The sequence below is a fragment of the Dasypus novemcinctus genome, chromosome 4 (genome assembly GCF_030445035.2).
Source record: "Dasypus novemcinctus isolate mDasNov1 chromosome 4, mDasNov1.1.hap2, whole genome shotgun sequence".
In the NCBI taxonomy this organism is placed as follows: Eukaryota; Metazoa; Chordata; class Mammalia; order Cingulata; family Dasypodidae; genus Dasypus; species Dasypus novemcinctus.
The window spans coordinates 148,963,237-148,990,769 of record NC_080676.1 but is presented as its reverse complement, the minus strand read 5'-3'; the positions used below and the strand labels follow the sequence as shown (position 1 = coordinate 148,990,769).

Sequence of the window (27,533 nt, the reverse complement as noted above, 5' to 3'; positions counted from 1 at the left end):
GGGGAAATTTGCTCCCTCATTTACATGAACAAGTGCACGAGAGGAGGTGACATCCCACCACACCACCACACACACACACACAAACTTGTGGCAATGAGTCTTAAGGTCTAACTGAGCCATTAGTCTCCATAAAATATTTTAGTACCAAAATATTTTGTAGATTTATATTGCATTTTCTCTTGTCAATATATGTACACTCTTGCTTCCCGCCGCGCCCCCCCCCCATTCAATTAACAGAAAAACAAGGCCAGAGAGAAAATGTACTTTTTAATGACCTGCTTCCCTCTGCTAGGAAGTAAAGTGGCAATGCTAATTAATCAAATAATTTTGTGCATTGATTATTTCCTCATTTAAGTTATGAAGCAAATGACTATGACAGGGGCAAGAAGAGATGGTTAGGTGGGTTGTATTCCATGTTTCCACATCATCAGTCTTCATCTCCAAGGACAGAAATCACCAAGTCCAGCAGTGCTATGCTAAGAGGCTGCAAGCATGTGTTTGGAAATTGTCCACTAAGTCATATCTTCAAGTGGATAAATTCCAGTCATAAATATCTACAACAGACCAAAGACCCCAAGATGTACTTTTTACTGAACATTTTCTGTCTGCCAGTCATTGTGCTTAGCAGGTGAAATGCATCATTAATTTTATTTTTATAAGAAAGGTATGTATAGAAGAAACTGGCAGAGCCAGAGAGATTTTATAACTTGCCCAAGTTCACATAAGCTAGCAAATGGCAGAGTTGGGATTTGAAAGGGTTTTTTTTTTAGAATTTAAAAGGAAAAGAAAGTGTCCTATTCCACCACTGTAAGATACCTTCTCAAAGGAAAGGAACCTGGAATAACTTTTAGTTAGACTTCTTGAATGCAGTCATTTCATTTTAAATTCAAATATCCAATCATTTCTAGCTAAAATAAGTCCTCAGGAAATGCTGATTATATCACACATCCCATGGCCAAGTATAGAATGCAGTAGAGGTACGGCAGAGAAATTCACTCTTTGATTCAACCACTATATTTTATGAGTACTCATGAAGGTGATGGAGATACAACAGTGAAAAGAAAAAAAAAAACTACCTACTTTGGGCAAAAAGAGACCTTGAAAACAACTCTCACAAAAGGATAACTATACAATGCCTACAAGCTGGTCTGAGATCATATTACTTCCTGCAGCAGTAAGGGGCTGAAAGTTCAAAGTTGCTCTGAGGAATTGATGTTCCTATGGCCTGAGTTGCTCTTGAGTGTTTGAGCAAGTCCAATACTCCCACTTCATCTCAATCACCTCCTCCGTAAAATTGGATCTCAGATTCGAAACTTGCTAAGGTTCCCTTCAGTTCTTTGCATTCATGAATACAAGTGATCAAGAATTCTCTTACTCTGTCTAGATACAATGAGCTTGCATGTAGCCTTAGACTTAGTTTTTCAAAGAAATTGGGAATTAATTAGGAAGTTCATTCTTTTTTAAAGTTCCTAGGCTCTTTCGGTAGTCTTTGAGTCAGTTAATTGATGATAAGTTGATTACTTAGGATAAATTCTAACAGTATAATAGTGATGAATCTCCATTTATACTAACTGGATGGTAATTTGTTGTATATTGTATAATTATTTTGGCAATGCACTCTCATCCTGATTATGTTTCTCTCAGGCTGATATTAAAATCTATTTACATTCCCAGAGCACATTGTTGTTGTGGTAAGAAGCAGTTCATAGATATGAGTATATCATTAAATATACACAATAATTAATTGACCTCCATGCGTAACTAACAACTTATTAAAAATGCATGCAATTTTTCAATATTCTTCAGTGTCCAGGATGTCCTTTTGAGGATTCTCAAAAGCCTTCAAAGAGTAGATTTGGTAAAGGGGTTAGATTTGCTCAAACTGAATTGGAAGGCAGTAAAAATCATATAAATGATCTAAAGGTTAATGCAAGCTATATGAAAATTTGGCTTTAATAGAAGTTAAGAGAAATTATCTTTTCAATGAAAGGGGGTTACTTTGGAAGGAAATATGTAAAGAATTAGGATATGTGTATTGGAACATGCCTTAAACCTATAGCAGAACCACTGAACTCCAGCTTTATTCAAAATTGTGGGGAGATGTGTGTCCCTGAATGAGCTTTTGGGGGTGGAGGAGATTCATAGCTTGTATTAGAGTCTCTGAAAACTCTGAAGAATGAAGCAGCTTAAACTTCACTTTATTATGTTAACCACATCTGCTTCCTCAACCCTTTGTAAATGCAAGGTAAGGATCATTTCTCCTTACCTTCCACATGTTAGCCAAATCCTCTTGTACCATTAAGGTGATCCTGTGATGTAAGTATCACTCATTTATTCAGCTAACATTTATTATTTTCTATGTGCCAAAGACTGTGCCAGGGGTGAAATGGAAATAAAATGCTATTGAAAACGCCAACATGTTGTAAGAGGTCATCTTATATTAGAGGATCTGGTGATTTGTTATTTTCCACATCTGAAGAATGGATATGTAATAGTCCACACTGCACATTGCTTTGAGAAAAGTTAACTGAGAAAATGTGTACAGAACATTAAACCCAGAACTGATACATAAAACATTCTACATGTTAGATATTACTACTACTACTACTACTACTACTACTACTACTACTACTACTACTATTATTATTATTATTAGTGGTATCAAGTCTGGGCAAAACCATACGAGTAATACTTAGAGTTCATAGCTCAAAGGATACCTTGTTAAACCTGGCCAGTGTTTCCCAAAACTCTCCACCTTACTGAACAAGTCTCTGCATCTTATAAAATTTTCTCTTGATCTTAAGTATCTATACAACAGATGTAAGAAAACAGAGCATGTGACATATTCTTTCTTGTTCACTTTTTAACAAACCATTTTCTCCTCATCTAACCCCTTTTTTGCTAACTAGAAACATCATCCAATTCTCAAACCACCTAGTAATCCACTTGACTCTCCCTCATCTTTCCTGATTATTAGTTGCCAAATGTTGTAGATTCTACCTTATGAAGATGTTTCAGATTCAACATCCTTTTCTCCATCTTATCATCTTCCTCCTGTACTTGTGTAATCGATATCTCTGCAACAAGTCCCCTCTCCCTCCTTCCCTCCATTCAGCATCTCTGTAGCCTCAGAATCTGCTCATTCTAAATAAAATTTCTGCCCATTTCCTCCCCATGTTTGAAATTCCTCAGTGCCCACCCCACCTCCCCCTATTGTCTTACATGTAAAATATGCATTGCTTAGCATGGCATGCAAAGCTCTCCCACTGCCCATTTACCCACTGCCATTATAACATCTATTACAAGATAATATCGATAATGTTATCTATTACACAATTGTAGCAAAAAATATCTGTTGCAATTTGTTACACGACTGTCCTTTCTTGACGCAAGGCAACTTCTTTAAAAGGAAATTAACGTGCTTCCCAAATCACCACCCAAAGGATTCAAAATCACAAGAAAAGCTGGGGTCTAATTAACCCTGACATCTGAAGAAGTGTCATAATAGAGGAGCCATGAAAGTCTGAATTTCTGCTAAGAGTAAGAACAGTGAGTGAGTACCTTATAGCACTGAACATTGTCCAAGGGAGAACATTTTATAGGTAGGTCTAGCTACTGGATAGGAGGTTCCTTTGAAAGTAAGCAATTCATCAAGTTTTCTGCACTTAATCGATGCATTCTTTAAGATAAATTCCCAACTCCTGAGAAGATAATTTTGCTTTCATCAGACAACCACATGCTTTTACTTGGGTTCTCAAAGACCAGAAAGACTTTGTGCAAGTGATTGATTTTTCTGATATTTCCTGATATTTCTATTATCAATTAATAAATTAACATAATGCAACGAGTCTAGGATTGAAATCAAACCTGGGTTCAAATACTGGAACTAGGCTTTATTTTTTGTAATAAATTTTATCTATAAAATGAGACTAGCATATTTCTTTCCCAATAGTCTGTAAAGCTTGGCAGACTCAGCAAATGGTACTACGATCATTACTGTTCTGGCTTAAAGATACGTGTTTGCTTAATATAAATCAGTGATTCTCAACCCTGGCTGCACATCAGAATCATTTGGAGAGCTTTTAATAGATATCAATGCCTAGAACTTAACCCAGACCAAATAAATCAGAATAGATGGGACTGGGGATGAGGAATTGGTTTTTTTTTTTTTAAAGTTCCTCAGGTGATTCCAATGCATTCAGACAGAAATGTGTTCCAAACCTGGTAGCTATGGAGTAAATTGACAAAATAAAGGTGTAAGCCACAAAAGCTGAGGAATGGGTCTTAGTTTCCTGGTCACCTTACTGAGCAACAGATACCTCACGCAACCAGCAAAACAACCACTGAACACCTGTACCATTCACTCTCAAAAATTTACCTTCAGGCAAATTTGAGGTCTGGTTTTTATTATCACCATCATGAGAGAAGCTTATTGCAAAAAGCTTACACTTTATTCAGTACAATCTCTCTTAACTTTCCAGCTTCTAGAATTTCTTCAATACTTTGCTGTTAAAACTTTTCTTCCACTCTGTTCTTTCCTACACATCATCTTTCCACCAATTTTCCCTGGATGCTGCAGAGAGTTTATATTTTAGGTTCATGTAATCCTTCAAAAGCTCTGCTTTCTCTTATTTGCCAGATTGCCTATTTCATTCTGCCACTGGAAATCTTTTTTTCCTGCTCTGTTCTCAACAGCATGTACTCCATAAATAGCATAATCTCCTCTGTTGTGCACCTGGGTGATGAAATCTGGCTCTTCAGGTAGGATTATCTTCTGAAACTAAACTAAACCCCTTTTGTTTCCACCCAGGTTTAAAAAAAAAAACACTGTTAGTATCAACTTCTCTTCTCCTCCCAACCATACCTCTAGAGAGAGATGCTTATAGAGGAGTTAAGACCGAAAGGCACTTCCAAGTAGTGCAGCTACTCCTTTCAGCAACACTTTGCAAAGAATCCTTTAATTTAACTTTAATTTAACTTGGAAGCAGGAGGAAAGTAGGCTGGGTTTGTCAATGGTATAACCCTGGCTTCCAATGGAAGGAAAAACCCTATAGGCTCTTTGTGACTAGCTTACATTTGTGTACATACATGTGGTGTGTATATGTATGTTATGTGTATGTGTATGTGAATATGTGGGGGAGGTCAAAAAGAAATTTAGAAAGTTGTCAACCTTAGGTAAGTCATGTTTCCTCTTGATATATGCACTTGATGTTACTACACCAAAAGTAGGCAGTATCATGCACCATAATCATGAAAAAAATGAGAAAATGAGGTATATTGGTTTCCTATTGCTGCTGTAACAAATTACCACAAACTTAGAGGCTTAAAACCACATCGTTTTAATCTTTTCCAGTTCTGGAAGTCAAAAGTCTAAAATCCAGGTCCTATCAAGGCTGCTTTCCTTTGGGAGGCTTCAGGAGAGGACCCACTCCCTTGCCTTTCCCAGCTTCTAGAAGCTCGCCTCATTCCCTGCACTGTGCTCCCACATGACATTGCCCATTTTTTCCCCCTCTCTTCATCTTTTCTACCTTATAACCCTCCTGCTTTCCTTTTATGAGCACCCTTGTGATTACATTCAGCCCACCCCAATAACCCAGGATAATCTCCCCATCTCAAAACCCTTAATTTAATCACATCTGTAAAGTCTTGTTACCATGTAAGTTACTTATTCACAGGCTCTGGCAGTTGGGATTTTGTCATCTTCAGGGGACCATTATTCAGCCTACCTCATGAGGAGATGGGCATTTTCTGTACATTAGGGTTTTGTGGGGTTCAGTGCCAATTTGTATACATTCTGTTGTTACTTCTGTAGATGAAAGCTATAAACATTCGAGTGTTATTTTTGTTTTGTTTTGTTTTATAGCAATAGAGACTGTTTTAAAGGCTTTCTTATATCTAGCTTGTTCTCCTGACAACAAACACTAAAACTTGTATGGCAAAAGGAGCATTCTGCTCAGAGGTTAGTGTAGAGACAGCTAGTACAGTTGGCAAGTGAGAAAGGACTACACCCTGGGACTCTAAGCCTTTTCTTAAAATTGCTGCTTTGAGTAGTACAGAAATTGATATCAATCAACTGGCTTCCTGAAGATTCACAAGCTGAAATAACTTATTTCTATTTGAGATAAAACCATTATTTGAGCCACATTACATGTCACACATTTGGAAGTTGTTCACTTGAAATTATTGACTAGAAACCATGTCTGATGGTTTAGAATTTATCCTGATATTGAGAAGGCTATAAAAAGAGAAATATGCTTCAGGTTAGTCAATATAAACTTCTGAAAACACCTATTTTTCAATGGAAAGGAGCAGTAATAAAAATCCTTATCAGTATTACAGGAACTCCTCAAAATTTAGGAGCACTCCAGGTTCCATTTCAAGTTTCCACTATAACAATAGCAGCATTATGCCAATTATTTGTGACATATAGATTGCTTAAGCAATGGATTCTGCGGATTTGTGAAGACTATTTCATGCTGTTTCCATACTGCTGCATTGCCATCTGGGAAACGATCAGGTTGAAATATTGTGCAGGATTCTTAGGACTCCCAGATATGTGTTGGGAGACTTTGGCCAAATGACTTGCCATGTATCTTATAGACCACCTCTGTCACCTACCTCAGGCATCAGATGCCACAAACTATGCCTCTGTTGTCTTCATCTAGACCTGAATGAGGAGCGGCAAGACAAATTAAAATAAGTCTTGGTGTTGCTCAGTCTCTTCTTTATCTTTACCCACCTAAATCTAAGAGACAGTCTTTGCCAAGAACAACAGAGATAGACTAAGGAGGGTCAGTGCTACTGTGGACAAGGTTATGAGGTGTTGCCATATAAACTACTGAAAGCAGAGAGACCACCATTGTTAATAAGCAATAACTATGCCCTGGGGTAAACTGTTAACAGTGAGATCGCTGAGTTCTTTATTCTGCCATCTGAAGTTTCATTCTAGCTACAAATAAAACAGGAGCTATTTTCTAGCCACTGAAACGACAGAAGAGTCAGCTGGCTATTCCATGCTCAGCAGTACCAGACAGAGCAAGCCTCAAGGTCCCAGTCACCCTCCCCATTGATGGCTTAAGGGTTATGCTATCCAGATGCAAGGGAATGTTACAAGAATGCGAGTTTTGGTCTTTTGGTATTGACCTCTTTTGGGTCCTGATCATTGATTCTGCAGTGCTGGAGAGTATGATTAACTAGGAATGGGGATCACTGGAGTTGGGAAAAAAAGTACTGTTTTGTTGGAGGCTTTTTTTTTCTTTTACTCTAACCCAACCCAGCTACATCAGCTCTGAAGAGTTCATCTCTCTTTATGGTTAAAAATTAGTCAGCTTGTCCCAACCATGATTATTTATTTATTTGTACCCATCTTTATTCAACAAAGAATTGGAGCAGCCTAGAAAAATGCATTTGGAAAGAAAGTAGATAAATATTGTTTTAAAACAGAAGGAGACAGAAGTTGGCACCCAGGACACAAAGGGGAAAATTCAGTAGAAAAAGCATAAAGCTGGATGAAATTAGCACACATAGAATATATACAATATGTTCCTGACTAGTTGCTAGTGGAAGATCCACAACATCAACCCTAAACTTCCTAGCAATCAAAACAAAGATGTAAATGAGTATTCATGAAACAGAAAAATTCACTTATTCGGAAAAGGACAGTTTGTCCTGGCACTGACAACCATGCTAGCCACATGTCAAGGGGAATGAGATCTTTGGCAGGTGACCCAAGTTGCTTCCTTTCTGACCTCCTTGGCCAGAAACGGCATAGGGCCCCACCCAAGCACCAGGGACGAGGAAAGGCAATCCCATCGCATGCCCTTCGTAGCAGTTTGATATGGTTATGAATTCCAAAGATAGATATTGGATTATGTTTGTAATCTGATCTGTACCCGGGTCTGATTGAGTTATGATTAGGGCTTTAATTGAGCCACGTCATTAGGGCATTGAGTCCCCACCCAACAAGGGGTGGGGACTCACAGATAAAAGGCATGACAAAGGACAGAGTTGAGGGTTCTTAATTTTGGAGTTTTGATTTGGAGTTTGATGCTGAAGCCTTAAGTTGAAGCCCCAGGGAAAGAGACAGAGCCATTTGTCTAATAGTCTACAGCTGTCCTTGTGGAGAAAACAGGAGCTGAGCCCAGAGGAACCCAGGAAGCCTGAACCCTCGCAGATGGCAGCAGCCATCTTGCTCCAACATGTGAAAATACTCTGGCGAGGGAAGTAACTTATGCTTCATGTCCTGGTATCTGTAATCTCCAAACTTAAATAAATACCCTTTATAAGAACCAAACAATTTCTGGTATTTTGCATCAGCACCTCTTTACCTGACTAATACACCCTTCAAGATGGCAATTTGGCAGTCAGCACTAATGACTTCCACAGGACTTGTCTTCCAAACTGCATCCCTGTTATATCTACAAAATATTATTGAAGGGACTGGGTTTTTGCTCTGTATCAATCTAAGCCAATGATATAATATCAAAGGGTAATTTAATAAGAATAATTCTTTGAGGAAACAACCACTATGAAAAGAATATATTAGTGGAAGCAATTAAAGGTAGCATGTGATCACTAGGAAGAGCATTGATAGACTTATTATTCAGTGTTTGTGATGTCATATGTCTTGAACAATTAAAAATGACTTAAATAAGTTAGAGCTAGTTCCTAGTAATACTTCCCTGGTAAAGCATATGCACTGCCAAGGTCAGCACTGCCTGGTCAGTCTAGCAGACAAGTACAATATAAAAATTCAAAGCAGGTAGTGTTTCTTGAGTGGGAATGGGGCCAATTTTGCCAGCAACTATTAGAAAACTCCCCATACCATGATTATATTTTTTACATTAAAAATGGGAAGCAACTGTAGCTCAATCAGTTGGGCTCCCATCTACCATATGGAAGGCCCTGGGTTCACTTCCCAGGGCCTCCTTGTGAAGTCAGGCTCGCCTGCATGCTGCAGAGAGCCACCCGGCCCGCAAGTGTCATGGAGAGACAACTGAGCAAGGTGACGCAACAAAAAGGGAGACAAGCAAAAACACAGAAGAGCATGCAGCAAATGGACACAGAGAACAGAGCACACAAAAGGCCACAAGGAGGGGATAAAAAAAATTATTAACAAAATAAAAAATGATATTTATTCTGATGTATCATTTTCTTAATCCCTTAATGAGTTTTAATTGAAATACCAACATTCAAAGAGAAATCATAGCCCAAATGAAACACTGTTATTTATAAAACAGTCTATGAGAAGGCAGGGCTCCCAGTCCCAATCAGTTATACACCATTACAAGGACTATTGTTTAAGAAGGACCACCTTTTGTGCTTTATCTTCATTGTTCTCCTCCAGAAGTTTCTCATTTGCCTGGGTCCTGGAGTGTCCACAGATTTGACCACAGATGTTATTAAATTTTCACTTCTAGGAAAGTCAAGGAAAGAACCAGGAGCACTGACCTAGGCAATCACTTAGGAAAGGGAACAGGGATTTTTCTAAGAAAGTATACCATAATAAAATGTATACATTTCTTATACATTTTCATAATAAAATGCCCAAGGGTTCTTTGTGCAATAAAAGCAGGCCCTCTGGTTGTTTACACATTCCATATTCACATCTCTTTTCTAACCTTAAATAAGAAGCATATCAAATGAATATTTGCCTCCAGGAATTACTCCTCCTCCTCCTACTGAAAATAACACTAATCACTTAAAATTGTTGCTTTAAAAAACAAAAGCCTCAGTTGGGATGTTCAGTTCTCTACGTTGACATAAAACTTTCCCAGTTCCCTTTCAAAAGGTAGTCTTGGCTGCAATTACAGTATCTAATGACCAAAGTGAAAAAACTGAATTCTTTACTGACCCCAGCAGGTTAGCGCTTTATGCTTAAATGATGTAAGAGACCAGCTAACTCGACCTCTCCATTCTTGGCTTTAAATGTTATTAATGGCCCTAAAGCAATCCTACCCTTTAAAAATCCTTTTGTGTACCTGGTCTTGTTATCACCATAGGACTGACTTACACACTGTGGACTCATGATTCACAGAGAGTTTCCCATCATTTGTCTAACCTTCGTGACATTACAATTTCCTAAATATTTCTCTGCCTTTCATGTTAGCAGACAGGGCGTAGGAAGTGTCAGATTGGTGTTCACTGCATGTTTGGTGCTGTCACCAATACCCTCTTCATTTTTTATTTCCTTTCATGTAAAATCATTCCGGTTTACATATCTCTTAGGCACCTTCCGGGGCCTCTGATAACTTGCATCACCTTTCCCCAGACCTTTTCAATCCATCTCTTCAACTAAAGCTATGAAAGTCTTTAATGCAAATGGTCTTGTGGATACAGATATTCAGGCTCCACTCTCAGAGATTCTAATTCATGACATCACTCTGATGAAGCCCAAGATAACTTCCATAGGGAATTATCATTTGCATCCAGAATCGGTCAACATTATGGGATAACTGCCTTGGAACTTTGATTTCTGAATCTTTCCTCTTCGTTTCTACACAAAGGTCAAAAAGAGAACCCAAATAGTAGTCTGGTAACCTCTGCCAAGGAAGGATACCCTCAATTTAGAAGAGTTAGAAACTATCCGTTGTCTCTAAATCACTAGCAACTTTTTCTTCTCAGTTGACACCATTTTGCAGAGACCCAAAAGTAAGACCATGGTTTCATAAGCTCTATGTCTACTAGAACCCCTGTCATTTCTGCCCACTTGCATCTCTCCCCTCCTACACAAAGTAAAAACAAAACACACTTACAAAATGTCTGGAATTACCAATATCCCAAGTTGGTAACTGAGAATCAAAATTATGAGACAGTAAGAAATTTGTATAATAGTCTCCATGGTTCTGTCTGTACCTAAATCTCCTTTTCCTATATTCTTTCTGTGGTATAAAATATATATATGCCTGAGATTACTGAGAAACTTAGGCAATGGGTAAGACAAAATCATATGCCATTATGGACAACTTCAAATATAAAATGTGTTGAGCAAAAACTATATTTATATTTGATAATCAGAGCCATTATTTCTATGTAATGGCAAGAATATTGGATGGAGATCTGTGTTCTGAGCCCTGCCTCTACATCAGCCCATAATTGACCTTGGGGTTCTCATCTAGTGAGTCTGTATTTCTAAAACCCTGTCCTGTTTTAAGCCCCCAAACTTGCACAGTCACCCTACTAATTATCTATGTTTTATTTTAATTCTACTTCTTATTCTTACTCACTTTTTCTCTTTTGCAGATTCTGTTCATGGGCATGATGACTGAGTACTATCACTACTTTTTTACAACCCTGGTAAGAACATCCAGTGCAAACATAATGCACACAATAGGAAACATCACACAAGGTTATTTCGCAGCCAATCCCACCAGCATCAAAAGCAGGATATTGTCATGGAGATTTGCCTTACTTTCCTAAGACTCCTCTAAATCCAGTAATGCTGAACAGCAGAGATTCATTTTTTTCCCCCTTTATTTTCTTACTTTCTTTTTAAACTAGCATCAATGTGTGCACATCCGGAATGATTAAAATGAAAATTCCATTAAATAGAAACTGTCAAAATGCAAACTATTCATAAAGAAGTGCCATCTATAATTTCTATGTGCATTAGAAGGCACACCAAAGTGTGTCTTTGCATGCTTTGATAAGACAAGGCTTACCCGCCTGTGTCCAGTAGATAGCTGGGTTAACCAAGGGTCATCTGTCAGATGTTTTGAAGACCATGAAGAAAAGGAGCTTGGGAGATGCCCTGCACATTGAACATCTCACATGATTAAGAAAAATTATGGCTCAAACCTTTAGAATTCCAAAAGGAACTCCAGAAGAGACCTAAAAATTTTTTGAGAGCTTATCAGAATCAAGAGAGAATGATTTATGGCATTTAACATACCAAATAATGTAATATCTCTCTTTCAAATAGTTTCAAAACTCAGTTAACACTCCCCACACACACACACATAATTCTTATCTGAGAAGAAAGCACAGAACAAACCTCACCTTTCTAATGTATAAAAATGTGTTGGTAAGAGCACCATTTTACCAAATAAAACAGACAAGGTAGCCTGGTGAGTAGGAAAATCAAAGAATTTGGAACAAGGACCAGGCGGCTGCCCTGATACAGACTCATACCCTCCAAAGAAGCAATAAATTACATTCCTGACTCAAATTTCTCTGAGAGCATTGAAGGATACCGAAGACATCATGAGACAAATGCTATGGGGCAGTTCCTGAAATCATTACTGCTAGTAACCATGGAGTGGGGAGAGTGGGCAACGAGAACAGAACTTTTTAATCTATGGTTCAGGGGTCTCGCCACACCACACCTTTCTCTTGACTTCCTGATCAGATCCTCTGTCAGAACAGTCTAGGAAAAATCTTGCAAACTGGAAAATGTGCCTCACAAATACATCTTCTCACCCTTCACCATGAACATCTGGGTATTACTGAGTCAATGTGACCATCTGCCTCAGACCTTTCCACCAGGACCAGCTATACACATCCCTAAGATCTGGTTTCTGAGATATTTGAAAAAGAGTATGGACAGCAGAAGCTAAGAAGACTGGCCTTCAATGGAAAATCCTTGAGGGATGATCAAATTGCTGCACTTTTTTATTCCTTTTCACTCCTCCCTGTCTTGCTGGCCTTATCCAGCATTTAGACCTTGGACTTCATATTCTATATTGCATAAAAACTTCAAACTGTTGACCAACCTAATTTTGCACATTTAATTTATTCATTTTAGTGTATTGAATTCATGTACTACTGAATTCACATTCTGGAAGTTTCTTCCTTCTCTCTTGTAGCTTGTCTAACTTCCCTTCTTCAAGCATTTTTCTTTGGTCTTATCTTCATTCTGCCTTGCTTTGCTTTTATAGTCTTACCAGTCTTGCTCATGAGTATTAATACAACTTAAAGAAAACAGAAAATTAGTTGCTTAGTACGAAGAAATTAAAATTATAATACTCTAAAAGGCAGCACACCTTTTCTGATACTGACCTAAGAGCAGAGCTGTCCTCTTATTGTTCTGCCCAGTCCAAAGTTATCTTGGGAAAAGGTTGTGATGGAGAGAAATGTTATTCAACAAGATACATTTGTATGCAGCTTCTGCAAATACGAACAGTAAAAAGTTTCCAAGGTTCTTTCTCTTTAGTAACCACTACCATCACTGACCCTGTACTATCTTGTATCACACATTTCATAAAGAAGCTACATTTTTAGGAAGTTTGTATGAAAGCTTTTTCTCTGTTAAATGTTACTTTGAAAGCTTGGTTTATTCTTAAATGTAATTTATTTTTAATTATATCTTTTAGAGTCTAATCTTTTTACATAAGAAAAAAATTGAAATCATTGAATTCTCTCTCAAATGTGAATCTACTTATACACTTCTAGTTTACTCCCTGCCTCATCTTCTGTGATGGAAAACACATAAAGTAAATTAAACTTTTTCCTGAAACATCGTGTGAAATGGAATGAGTTCTATTGTTAAGATACTCACACCCACACAGCCATATGCTCTGGTTTATTCTCTGAGGAGAACCCTTTGGTTCCTATTTGGGTCCTATTTGAGCATGTGTCCAGTGGGTATTCTTCAGGTTTTCATTTTGTAGGACATGAGTTATTTTTGGTGAGATGGGGGGTGGTACTTTTTCCTGCTCAGAGTTCTCTTCTTTTTCCTGTCAAAAGAATGTGCAATTTTCTAATTTCACCTCCGGGATGAAAGACGTGGGACAGCCTAAGGTAGCAAGATGTGATGGAGGGAGGTGAGACTGCCACTGACACACTCTCCATTCTTGGGCCAGTTTTGTCACCACGTAGAGCCTCGGTTTTCCTCACCTATAAAATGAAAGCATTGGACCAAATGAACACAAAATCTCTTCCGACTCCCCTGGGATTATATACAAAGAAGAGCAATCTCTAGAAATTCCATTCTGTCCTAGGGCAAACTATTTGTCTTAGTTTCTTAGAGCTGTTGTAACAAAGAACCATAAACTGTGTGGCTCAAAACAAGAGATATTTATTCTCACACAGTTTGGGAGGCCAGACTCCAAAATCAACAGGTGTGAGGAACCATGTTCTCTCTGAAACCTGGAGAGGAGAATCTGCCCCACGTTCTGGCTTCTGTTGGCAGTGAGCCATCCTTGGCACTCCGTGGTTTCTGGCAGCATAACTCCAATCTCTTCCTCTGTATTCACATGACCAGCTTCTCTTTTCTCTGACTTTGTGTCCAAATTTCCCTCTTCTTACAAAGGCACCAATCAGTGGATTAGGCCCCCCTCTAATCTATTTGGGCTCCATCTTATCTAATCACATCTTCAAAGACCTTATTTCCAAAAAAGGCCACATTTGTTGTGATTGAGACTTGAATATGTCTTTTTGGGGGACACACTTAAACCTGTAAACAATTATTGGCAACCAAGCTCTTCTTCTTGGTTTATCAAAACTCTAACAGTATTGCAAAACAATGGATGAAAATGAAGATTACTCTCTACTGTGGGGGTTCTTCAGCAGTGCTCAAATGAAAAGCAAGGGGAAATGTTCTTTTATGGAAATGATGTAATAATGGCTGCCATTTTTGTTTTGCTCTATTTGTTGCTTCTGGACTCGTTAATTCTCTTTTGTATAAAGAGCATTGTAAGTGTTAACTCTTTTCTATTTTTGTCATTTTGACTACTGCACAGGACTTATTTGCTTTAGATCTGGAACTCTATAGGTACAGTGGTGTAAATATGACTGGGTTTAGGCTGCTCAATATTGACAACCCTCACGTGTCATCCATCATTGAGAAGTGGTCCATGGAGAGACTGCAGGCCCCACCCAGGCCCGAGACTGGCCTTTTGGATGGCATGATGACAGTAAGTAGCTGGAAAATTTAAAATCATTGGAAATAATATTTGAATTCCTTCAGAATATGGGTTAAGAATTTCATATCCTTTCTGTAATGTGAGGACAAAAGTGCTATAATGTATACTTTGGCTTGTGCCAGGGAAGGAGTAAGCTTTTCAGGTATTACGAAAGCCTGTGCTTGACTATCATGGAAAACTGCTATTTTTAGCTTCCTGACCATACTTGACTCAGATAAAGAAGGTAATGAGAGTACCACACTGTCAGCCTAACGAAGACAAAGCAGGAACCGAAGCAAGGACAAGTCAAGAGGGTCTTCATCACTTGAATGGAAGGGAGAGGCAAAGGAAGAATAACCTGCCTATGGAGATTGCATGGGGCCAATTTGTTCCCTTGCTTCTGCCATATCTCAGCAAGGGAAGCCCACATGAGAAAATACCAGATTTACATACGCCGAGTGCATACATGCTCTTCATGTCAGGGATGTGGACACGCACACCTCTGCAGACATTGATAGTGCCTAACATAAGCCATATGTCGCTCTTGAAGCTGATGCCAAACCTGCCTCCTGACAAGTCAGAGGTATTCTGCTGAACAGATAAATTGCAAATTGCCTCACTGGAGAGCTTCTTGCTAACATCATTTGTCTTTTGTTGTCAAATGTACCTATCCTCACTTTATTTCTCTAATGAAGCTCCCAGTGTGATGAAAAAAATAGCAGGAAATAAAAAGAAAATTCTATGTAGGAATAGTGTCATCTAAGGGGAAAGATATTGGGTATGTGAGCAGGTAATAACATTTTAAATTGGCATAGTATTTCATTCTCTGTTCCCATGATCGGGAGAAGCACTCTTGCTTTTAAGATGCAATTTACTGATAACTGAAAGGTATCATCGCCCAGAGAAATGAACCTGGGATTTCTTTTCATTTCCTACTTTTTTTTTAAAGTGAGGAACAAATGAAAAGAAGAAGTGAATGAATGAAGTGGCTCTGGATGATTTCTTGTTCAAGGCTCCTGACTGTTTTTCAAACCACAAATGACTCTTAAAATACACAGAGTGAGCTGAGAGATAATGATGGAAAGCATTTGGTACAAAAGAGCCTTGGTGTTATTTGAAACATTGGTTTAAATAAGAACAAGTAGAGAATATCAAGGAAAATACTAGACTTCTGAAAGGGAGGAGGAAAGCCAGAGAGAAATAGAGAGAAAGAGAAGACCCACCTCCCTGTTCCACAACAAGATTTCTATCATAGGACAAGATCTCAAATAATTTTTACTGGTGCTCAGGACATACCACAAAGAGATTCATGGTTTGAAGCTATGCTAACCCAAACTGTGGACTCATGCCAAACCTTAAATATTCATCACACGTATGGCTTAATTTTCCAAAAAGCGTCTGTTGTGTTTAATTATGCTGAGCTGACAGGACAGTTTGTACATAAAGACTGAGTGGGGAAGACCACCGAAGAAAGGAGAGAGCTGTGCAATCCGTACTGGGCGTGAGGCACCACTGCTCCTCCAGGACTCTTGCCAGTGGCCAGGGCAAATGGTGGTCCCATGGATAGGAACGGAGCTGAGTCCCAATGGACGAAAGAGACCCCATTCTGCCTAGGGTTTATTATTGTGTTCCCACCTAAGAAAGAGGTTTCTAAGCTTTGTTATTGTTATTGTTGTGGTAGTTATTATTTTTGCAAATTATTAAATGGCAAATGGAGATTTATCAGCCCAGAAGAGGGTGGCACATCAGGCTGTTGTAAAAGGGGCTGGAGGAGCTGTGTCAGGTCATGTCAATACTAGTCAAATAAAGTGGTAGAATGCACTAGAAACTGGATCTAATAGTCATGCAGGTATAGCTTTGAAGCTGATCATGTGAAGCATAATATTCATCTTATTTTATCTGAAACATGCACTTTGCAGTTCACTCATTTCTCCCTGTTTCTCCTGGAAGTGGCTAATTTGTCACAGTAGAAAGTGAGCCATGGGGAGGTTAAAGGGCTTACATATGGGCCTCAGTGGACCAATCCCTGAGCCAAGAGAACACACGGCATGTCCCCAGACTCAGGCCCAATGTTAGCCCCTCTCTGCTCTCAGGTTGCCTCTGTATTCAAACTGTTTCTCTAAAGAGAGCTCCTATATATAAGAGATACAATGGTTAGTGAAGATAGGTGTTCTAATGTAATAATATTATTCCAAAAACTGGTCATAGACTACTAATATTTAAGTAATGTCATAACTATAATACAAGATGAATTTTCCAAAATTATATGCATTTTTCCACTATTCTCCAAGATGAATTTTTTGTAGCCCCTTATATCCATATTTTTGTGCCCTGTTCATACATAGATATTCATATGAATAGACAATATAAGAATTTTTTAAAAAGAAACTCCATGTACTTAAAATTTTTACCTACTTATCTATTTTCCTCTTTAATATTTCTATTAGGTATATTTTAGAATTTCATACACTAAAAACATCTTCAAGGATATATATGTCAAAATACATCAAATCTGAAAATAGAAGTAAAAAACTTGACTTCAGACTTAAGAATGATTGATTTAATAAGATATTGACTTCCAGAATAGAGTTAAAATTGAGTTAATTAAAAAACTTTTGCTGAATCAGAGTTCAAAAACAGTGAATCTCATTCTTTTTAAAAATCCTAAGATTAATAAAAGAAAACATTTAATCAACTGAGGTCTGAAAAATAGAACTGTTGAGTGATTTGTAAAAAATCAACTTTATCCCTTTTAGTACCTTTAAGTTTTTCCCAACACTTAGACTGATTCAATCTACTGGCTTTTGGGTAGATTGGAGTGATAGGATGGCTCATTCTCAGATGGATCTCCCCTGACTGTGGGTCAAAATTGTGTATGATTCAATACTTGACATAACTCATGGAAACAACAAAATATTGATCCATCTCCTGTCCTCCCAATTCTTCAAATGCATTCATAATAGAAGTTAAGTCTGTAGCCTTACCCTTTTGACTTATATCTGAAGATTTCCCATCATCATGATCCACAGAGGAGATGTCCTTCAGTATCCACTTTGAGTGTCCTGTGTTAGTCGTTGATGAAACACAATGGGCAGCTGAATTAAGTGGACAAGCAAGATCTCTCTGGATAAGGAAAACCTGGATTAAGTCCTGGCTACATCCCCTAACTAAATGACCTGAGCAAGTTATTTAACCTCTCAGAGCCTCAGTTTGCTCATTTGTAAATGTGGATAATGATACTTTTCACTGTTACTCTGCTGATTAAATTAGGTAACGTGCATAAAGTTTCTAAGACGTAGAATTGAATTTACTTGATATATCTGCTGTTTCTCCAATACATGGTTAATAAAAGAACAAACAACACTCCAAGATACCAAGCAGATCTTTATTCAAGGGAGAGTCAGAGTCCACAACTTGAACAAGTTAGCCCAAGATGGCACAGGACTTGTGCAATCTGCTATGTCCCGTGGAATCACTCAAGTGTGTTTGCCAACTTCACATATCATCTACTTTCCCTGTTCCTCTCTGTCTCTCTCAAAAGTTGGCCAGCATTCATTGAGACTCACAGTGTACCAGCCTCTATGCCAGGACTTGTTGGGTTTTCTGGAGTTGCCTCCTAATTATTGAATTTCTGGATTGGGAGTGCATCAGAGTAACTTTGCTATCTCCCCCAAACCATGTGCAAACCAAACTCCAGTTTACCTGCAGCGGCTACCCTCCCCTCGGTGCTCAGGAAACTCAACACCCCCCAACACTTTGGCTCCCTCAGCAGCACCCACTACGCCCCTTCCTCCTTCCCCAAACTTAGGCTCCTGAGCAGGCCTCCTCTAGGAAAATCCCATCCTTACCAATATTCTCATCACTTCAACAAAGCACCACACAGGATTGAGGAAATTTAGCCAGTTCTTACTAAGTGGTAATTCCTATTAGCTCTATGCCTTAAGTGAGATAATTGGATTAACAAAGAAACTTGTTGACACCAACCATGGGAAAGGGAGGGTATTATTTGGGAGGGCTTCCCTCCTGGAAAACTCCCTTGTCCAGCCAGGTCAGGAAGGTGAGCATTTCCAATGTGGAGAGAAGTTGGAAAATCTAAACTTTTTGCTCATCTGCCCTCCAAGGACTAGGTCTCACTTCAGAACCTCTAGCTTTTAACAACAGTTGGAGACCAGAGAGGGAGCAAAGTTCAAGGACTTGATTAGACCATGTCATGCTGTTCTTGTCCCTACAGGGTAAGGTGGCATCTCACTGCTGCACATTGATTGTGTCAGGAGTCTCCAAGACCACCCCCAGTTTTGACAATTTACCAGGATTCACAGAACTCAGAAAAACAGCCATACTCACGGTTATGGTTTATTACAGAGAAAGGACACATCTTTAAATTAGCAAAGGAAAATGGCACAAAGAGCAGAGTCCAGGAGTCCAATCTTCTAGCTGTCCTCTCCCAGTGAGTTGCCCAGAAAGTGGTTAATTCTCCCAGCAACCAGTGTAACAACAAGTGAGAAGGACTGCCAGCTGAGGAAGCTCACCGGAGCCTTGGTGCCCAGGGAGGGTTTTGACTGTGGGTCACTCACATAGGCATGGCTTTCTTTAGCTACTCAGTCTCCAGCCTCTCCAGATGTCAAATTGATATAGCACAGTCCAGAAGCTATCTCCCAGGAGCAGGTCATGGCCAGTCCTTTCTTTGTAATGTGCAGGGTTTGAGTACAACAAGTCTACTCAGTTAACCCTTTACAGATCACTGTAATATCTACCGCACCACATATTGGAGAGAAGCTCAATATGTTTGTTTCATGGTCCATTTTGTGGCAAAATATACCAGGTTTAGATAAGCAAAGATTTTTTAAAAGACTTTTTAGAGGCGTTGAGCAATGTGGTTTCATCCGGGCTTTAGATATAAATAAAACATGAACATAAACCCATTTAGGAAAAAAAACATTAAAACACAGGCCAAGTTTCTTTTACATTTCCCTAGAATGACTTGAGGGTTGCTTTCTGTTGCGCACAAAGCTCAAAAGGGAGGAAATTCAGGAGCAGTGAATTGATGGTTTGGAATAGTTATAGCAAATGCTTTCTCCATCTGAGAAAACATTTTATTTCAAGGGGAAGCATATTTTAAAAATATATGGTCTTCTTCTTTGGATTTGGAAAGCATTGAGCAGGCCCGTAGTTTTGAACGTTTTTATTGTGGGAAGCCTTGACAAAGGAAATTAAAATCTTTCCTAAGCTGAGGTTATGGAAAGGTCAGATGATTGAAATTCTACCCTTCACCCTTCTCAATCAAATATGTCAATCATTTAACTTATAAATACAAATACCAATGTTTTAAAATTGTATGCTATTCCTAAAAAGATTCAGGTTTCCATAGCATAGTGACTAAGTGGGTGAGCTCTGATATTTGAGTTTTCATTTTGAATTGGAAGCCTAACTCCCTGTTGCCTACATAAACTCAGGCAAGTTGTTTGACAGCTCCAAGCTTCCATTTACCCATCTGTAAAATGGGGACAATAATACCTATTTCAAAGATTTTGTTTCAAGAATTGCATGAAATAACACATGTAAAACGCATGCTTATAGTGCCTGCACCTAATCGTTGAATATTAAACATCATTAATAAATCAGTGGACAAATCTCTGGTTTACAGGCAGCACAACTTCATGTATTAGAATGTGAACCTCAGCTCCAGGTTTGAATCTTGGTTTTGACATTCACTAGCTTAGAGACATCATTTAACTTCTCTGGGTCTTCATTTTTGAATCCATGAAAAAGTGAAGATTATGATAACTATTAAATGTTTGCAAGGTATTTAGGACAGTACCTGACATATTAATAAGTGCTCAATAAATGTCAGATATTATTATTGGCAGCATTTAGAAAAGCCTCATTCTGCCAAAAAAATTACTTTCCACCGAACAGTCCAAATTACTATAGCAGAGTGGTGAAGAACATTGGTGTTAGCACTAGGTAGACATGGGATCAATCCCTGGCCATGCAACTAGTTAGCTTAATGGTCTTGGACCCATCGTTTAATTTCCCTGAACCTACTTTCTCATCTATAAAAGGGTTGTTATCCATCTGGAATCGAACGATCAAAATATGTTTCAGCTTTAGCAACCCACACCACCACCACCACTGCTGCCACCAGTCTAACTTCTATATGTCAAGCATATGAGTGAAATAATTTATCTTAGATTCATCTTAAAAATATAGGATTGTTCAGTTCCCCCTTGCAGAATGGATTTTATTTTAAGGCATTTTATGTGCTGGGAACTGTGCTAGTCACTAAAAATTTAAGTTGAACAGTTTCTGCCTTTAGGAAACCCACATTCCTATGAAGAAACAGATATAAACAGATATAAAAACAAATGATTATAAATATATGTAGTAAATGCAATGATAGATATTGCCCAAGGAAAGAGGTTTACTCTAGCTTCACAGACTAATAGAATGCAAGATGTAGTAACTTCTATCTACTTTTTTTATCACCACCAAGAGATGGCCAAATAAATGCAATGTAAATGTTGAATGAATCAAGTAATTTCAGAAACCATATGATAGTCCTCTGTCTGTGACTTGGATTCTAGATTTAGCTCTGCCAATTACTATCTACATGTATGACCCTACACAAATCAACATCCTTTCTGGAGGTCAGTTTCCCTACATAATAAATAGGTTTATCTATGTGTTCTGTTATTTGGGGAGGTTGCTGAGAATTTCAAATGGGCAAACATATTTGAAGTTACAATGAAAAGCCTCAGGTAAAACGCAAAGGTATTATAAGATTTTATCCCCAAAGAAAACCACAGGACAGTATTTTATAAAATGCTGGAAGGATTATATGAAAGTTTGCAAATGAAGAAGAGAAAAATGAGATGCCTAAACCCAAAAAGGAACCACTGCTTTCAAACTTCACCGGGAAAGCAAATTCTGAGCAAGTTGCTTGTCTGTTCTTCAGACAGTCCCCCCAAATCCACTGTTGACTTTGATTCCATGGCTAAGATGTTCTTGAGTCTGGTAAATGTAAGTGACTCTGCACAAGTGTGCTTATCTGGAAGCCACCTGTTAATGTTCCTTGCAGCAATGTCTAACAAATATAAATAAGTAAATAGATACATATAAATAGTAAGAATCAAAATCTGATATTGAAATATTGAGCTTAAGTAGCATCTAAATCAATGTAATTGCTACAATTTCTTCCATTACTAATCACAGTAGTTCCATAGTAGAATATCATTAAGTCCACTCTAATCCATACTCTATTCCTCCATCCTGTGGACCGTGGGATGGTTATGTCCACTCCATCTCTATATCAAGAGGGGACTTAGATTCCATATAGATGCCATTCTTCTGCTTGCAGTTGTAGGCACGCTTGGCTCCCTGGTGTGGTGGTTGACCTTCTTTACCTCCCTGTTAGCTGGCTGGGGTAAGTCCAATAATCCAGAGGGTAGGAGTTACAAGTCTGCTGAGGCTCACAGCCTAGCTCTGACAAGGTCAGTCCAGAGATTCAGGTCTCCTGAGTATACACCAACCCCAGCACCAACCAACCACAGGTTCAGTAAAAGTGACAGAAGAAGCATGTGTAGAAAGATCACATCTGAGTTCAACTCCATCACACTCAGGAACACAAACTCCAAAGTAGGGTCAACTGACATGACACTGAACTCCAGAGCCATCTGCCATGATCATAGAACCTGTGGGTCTCTGAGGCCTCAGGGCAACCCACACCTGGGGTTTTTTCTACTTTGGCTATCTCTGGGACCCTGCTGAGGCATGCATAAGCGCAACCCTTTTGATGACCTCCTGACTCCTTTTTGGAGACTAATAGCCATATAAACTCATTTGTCCTTTCCATTTCCCCCTTTTATTCAAAGTCAAAAAGCAGTTTTTAACACCTGATATTACATGTAGGCCATGGTAGCTGCTGAGGGTAGGGAGAGGGAAGAAGAGATATGATGTGGAGGCATTTTCAGGACTTGGAGTTGTCCTGGGTGGTATTGCAGGGACAGATGCTGAACATTGTATGTCCTCCCATGGCCCACTGGGTGAACTGTGAGAGAGTGTAAACTACAATGTAAACCACTATCCATGTGGTGCAGCAGTGCTCCAAAATGTATTCACCAAATGCAATGAATGTGCCATGATGATGAAAGAGGTTGTTGATGTGGGAGGAGTGGGGTGAGGGGGGTGGGGGCTATATGGGGACCGCATATATTTTGAATGTAACATTTTAAAAAAATAAGGAGAGAAAAAATAGAATAAATAAATAAATGTAATTGATCTTAGCACTGCTTAACATAAATGATTCTCAAAACATATTTGTTTCCTGAAATTGAGTCTCTGGTGGCTGAGTTGCTTTCTTATTTTCTTAAAGAACTCAAAACAAAACATAGCTATGATCCCAATTTACTACGGAATGTGAAGTATTATTTTGGAGAAAAAAAAATAGCTATTGGAGAGTGAAAAATGTTCAGTTGAAACATAAATGCCGATTTAGATGAGATAAGCATGAGATAAGGAAGCAGGGAGAGTGAGAGGGCAGGTAAAGGAAAGTAAGCAGAGGTAGAACTGAAGATGCGGAATGTGTTTCCCTCCACAGACCGAAGCAGCTCTGATGTATGACGCTGTGTACATGGTGGCCATCGCCTCTCACCGAGCCTCACAGCTGACCGTTAGCTCCCTGCAGTGCCATCGACACAAGCCGTGGCGCCTTGGACCCAGATTTATGAACCTGATCAAAGAGGCAAGTGCTGTTCCCTCACAGCTCAGTTCTACCTTTGTCTCAGTCCCATTCGGATGGCCTATTTGGTGTGGTCCCTCCCACAGGGTTCTGTTGACATGATGACTGTAAGGGAGGAGAAGTCATCACCAACCAGTCTACTGAAACTTCAGTGGCAAACGTTTTCATAAAAGAATTACCGGGAATTTTCCTGTGTCATCTTGAGAAATTCAAAGAAGCTACCATATTGTAACACTAATCCTCCTTTGTCCTAACTGTGGCACCACCTAGTTCTGGCCCTCCACACATGCTCATGGCCACTTGGTGCATAGTCCATTGAGTCAAGGGTTGGGCTGTTCATCACTGAAAGGCAACAGAGCTATATTCCACATTGCCAGCCCCCAATCCACGTGGCCTCCTAAGGCTTGGGTTGTACCTGACTAAATGGAAGGACTTCTTTATCTTAATGATATAGTGATTATTAGGTCATTTGTCAGCTCACTTGAAAAGTCTAGTCCCATTAAAAACCTAACAAGTGTACCCCTAAAGGAATTTTAGGAGTACAAAGTGTTTAGGTGGGTGTTGGAGAGGGTCTCCTCAATATTGCCCCAAGATCCTGGACTGTGCCCCCACCCACCCTTTCCTCTTCTCTGAGGATCACTTCTCTTCACAAGCTTCTGTTCTAGGAACCCGAGACTCCTGATAGATATGTATCCTTGAACTACCTTTGGCTCCAACATTCACCTCAGGGTGTGTCTGGACTTTTTCAGGAGCAGCCAGTCCTGAGTATCCACCCACTGTAGTCTATGAAGCTGCTCTAATGTTTTTGCTACGGGATACACACAGGAGAGTGTCTTTTTTCCTTCCCCTCTCTCTGTACCTCAGAAGGTTGGGTGAGAGGAAGCCACGGAAGAGAGGGATGTGAGGGAGCACAGTACAGAAGACAAATGCCCAGCTGAGAGAGAGGGAGGCATTCAAAGGCAGGATGCCTGCCCTGGGCTCTGTCTCCACTGGTCCCTCCAGCACCTAAGACCTTTTCCTCTTCACTCCACTTTCCTACTGAAGGCTAACTCTGACCTAGAAGGCAAGAACCAGAGAGGCAGAATGCCTATGAGTTAATCACTCAGGCTCTAAAGCCAGGCTGCTTTCCAGGCTGGGACTGGGGTGTGGCAAGCTGCAAGGGCAGCTCTCTGGGTCACCATTTAAAGAGGCACCCACTCTCAGGTGAGGATTCCATACTCTCAGGACCCTGACAGTGAGCGCCTTCTTAAAATGTTACATACTGGGTACCACTCTTGCCTCATCCTCGTCCTGACACTGGCTGCTTGGGTTTAAATGCCCTCGCCACTGACATTTAAAACCTTTATAGCCTGGGCAAGTTACTTAATCTCCCAGAGTCTCAGTTTTCCTATCTGTAAAATGGGGATAACAGCAACAGTATCGACCTCAACGTGTGAAGGAAAGTGCCAGCACATAATAAGAACTCTGAAATGTGAGCTGTTCTCTTACCTGTGGAACAGACTGCTACTAACAGCCTCATTCAGTTTCCTGAGGATGGTGCCAGGAATTTAAAACCACCCAACACAACAATAACAGCAAATAGAAAACAAATAGGTCTGTAATGAAATACTTCTTCTGATAGTTATTTAAATCTGACGTGCTATGCCTAATAGAAAAACATGGCACTGCCTCCTCCTCTCCCTGTAGCCATCTTGGTGATGTCCGGAAGCACCATCCCAATTACTTTGATCTTTAAAAGGAAAACAGTTGGTTTCCTTTTATCTCCTACCAGTGCAAGGAGAGGCATGAAAGCCTGGGATCAAACACTCAGAGCACCCCAAGCATCTTTTGGCTTGTACTTAAGTTGCATGAGATGGTGAAATTACCAAACCACATTTAGACGTGTTGAAAGAAATAATGAGCTTCAAAAGGAAGGACCGCATTGGAAGCAAGACAGTATTTTACATTCACTCATTCCATGGAGCAATTTGCCCATCTTGGGCTCCACGGTTGCTGGGGAAGATGCATCAAAAAGCTTTATCATCCCTGAACTTGTACTTTCTTTTGTGTCCTGAGTCACGATGCCATATGCTGCCTTTGGCAGGGTTAGCTACCTGCTGAGAAGATGGAACAGGGTTGGAAGGGTTGCCAGGGGCAAAACAATCACCTGTCAGAAGATGGGCTTAGAGGAAATTCTGAGACAAACCAAAACATGCAAAAGTGGGAAAATGTAGGAATTTCTTTAGATGAATACATAATTCAACAAAACTTTGCAGGCATCAGGTTATTAGGGACCATGAAACAAGGCACACAGTCCTAAAAATTCTGCTGGTCTTTTCTTTCAGTAATTCTCACTTCATCTCACTTTATAAAGGATCTCACAGCCTATGATCAGAAATAACATAAAGGAGCAAGTCAGTGGGTTGAATTTATGGGGTAAAGATCAAATTCAGCACAGGAAGTGAACTGTCCCAATGTAGAGGTGGTTGCATGTGAACTAATCCCTGGTAACTCCAATCATTCAGAATCAATAAGAGTTTTAGACATGCCTTTCAAGCCAGCTTTACCTTTCAGTGTTTCTGGCTACCCCAAAAAAGGGAGAAAAACACATGCATATTAGGAAATTACAAAGCCCCACCTCAACAAGCATTATCTGGACTCTATTGTGTAAGCAGCGTTAATTTGGCTCTGTAGGGACACCTCTTAAAAAAAAAGGAGATGTAGCTTCTACCACCTACTAATATAAATTTGCCTTGGTGGAGGACTGGCATGTTTCATTTGAAGCTTTCCTGTGTCTGCAGGATAAAACCTATCCTCCTCAGTCAGATGCACAGATAACCTACCTACCCATCCCATCTGCCCCATCTCCTGTCCCCTCTTCACCATCTCCCAGCACTTGCTGAACTTCTTGTGGCCCTGGAATACACCATTATCTCTTGCTTCACCTCTGATTGAAATGCTGTCCTGCTCTGGGTCAGTCATCCTTCATGTCTTAACTTACCCATCTGCTCCTATCGCCTGCCTCTGATTTGCAAATGTAGGCCCCTTACCTCCGCTACTGCTGTTAGTATACCTTCATATTTCTTTGCACATCTCTAAGCTGTGTTTTCTTAGTCTCAATACCTTAGTTCTTGCACAATGCCTGGCATGGAATAAACACCCAATAAACATATGCTCAACAAACGAATGAATGAACAAAGAAACTGAAAAACACATGCTTTCAATTTATAAGCAAGTGCATGGTACTATAAGACAAATTCAGTACATGAGTATCTTGTCTAGAAGTGATTTAATAAAGCAGGGCCAGGGCAGAGAGAAGGCTTGGTACTCGGCCTGTCCACTAGCTCTGGTGGGTTCTGGTGGCAGAATGAGGTTGAGGGGCTCAGGAATATAGTAGCCTATTAAATCTGGCAGTGAGTCGACAGACCCTGCAATTTAATCTCAGTTTACTATCAGTATGAACCTAGCCAAGTTATTTAAACACTTTGTTTCTCAGGTCACTCTGCTATAAAATGGGGATAATAACGCCAACTTCATATCATTGTGGGGATTAGGTATGTTATATCTATAGTCAAACAAAATGTCTTGCATGTAGTGGTAGTTCAATAAAGAGAAGCTACCATTAAATGATAGGTTCTGTACAAAAGGTATAATAATAATACCTACCATGTTAGGTGGTTGTCAGGAAGAAATGAGACAATGTATATAAAATATTAAGAACAGTGTCTAGCATATAGTAAGTATGAAATGTTTGCTATTATTTTTATTGTCATCATCATTATTATTTTGGAGCCCAAGAAGGAGTGTTAGCCTTTACACAAAGGTGGACAGAACTGAGCAGTGGGAAATCAAGGAAATCCACATAGACAGGCATGGAATTTGATCATACGCCTCTCAAATAAATCTGGGATTTTAGGTTGTTGGTAAAGTTTTTCTGAGCACAAAAATTTGTCTGCAATCTCAGGGGCTTTATAGGT

The 27,533-nt window shown here is 39.4% G+C and overlaps 1 protein-coding gene across 5 annotated transcripts in view; it reads left to right on the top strand.

Annotated features, from left to right (window-relative positions):
- The window catches only part of GRIK1 (glutamate ionotropic receptor kainate type subunit 1), a 418,576-nt gene that overhangs the window by 284,798 nt on the left and 106,245 nt on the right, over positions 1-27,533 (top strand). For all 5 annotated transcript variants that reach the window (XR_011648696.1, XM_004468595.5, XM_004468593.5 and 2 more), the window contains exons 5-7: positions 11,242-11,295; positions 14,679-14,852; positions 23,437-23,580. Coding sequence is in view for 4 of the 5 variants with exons in the window: in XM_004468595.5 (XP_004468652.1) it covers positions 11,242-11,295; positions 14,679-14,852; positions 23,437-23,580 (372 nt within the window). In the remaining variant the exon portion in view is untranslated. The remainder of the gene's footprint in view (positions 1-11,241; positions 11,296-14,678; positions 14,853-23,436; positions 23,581-27,533) is intronic.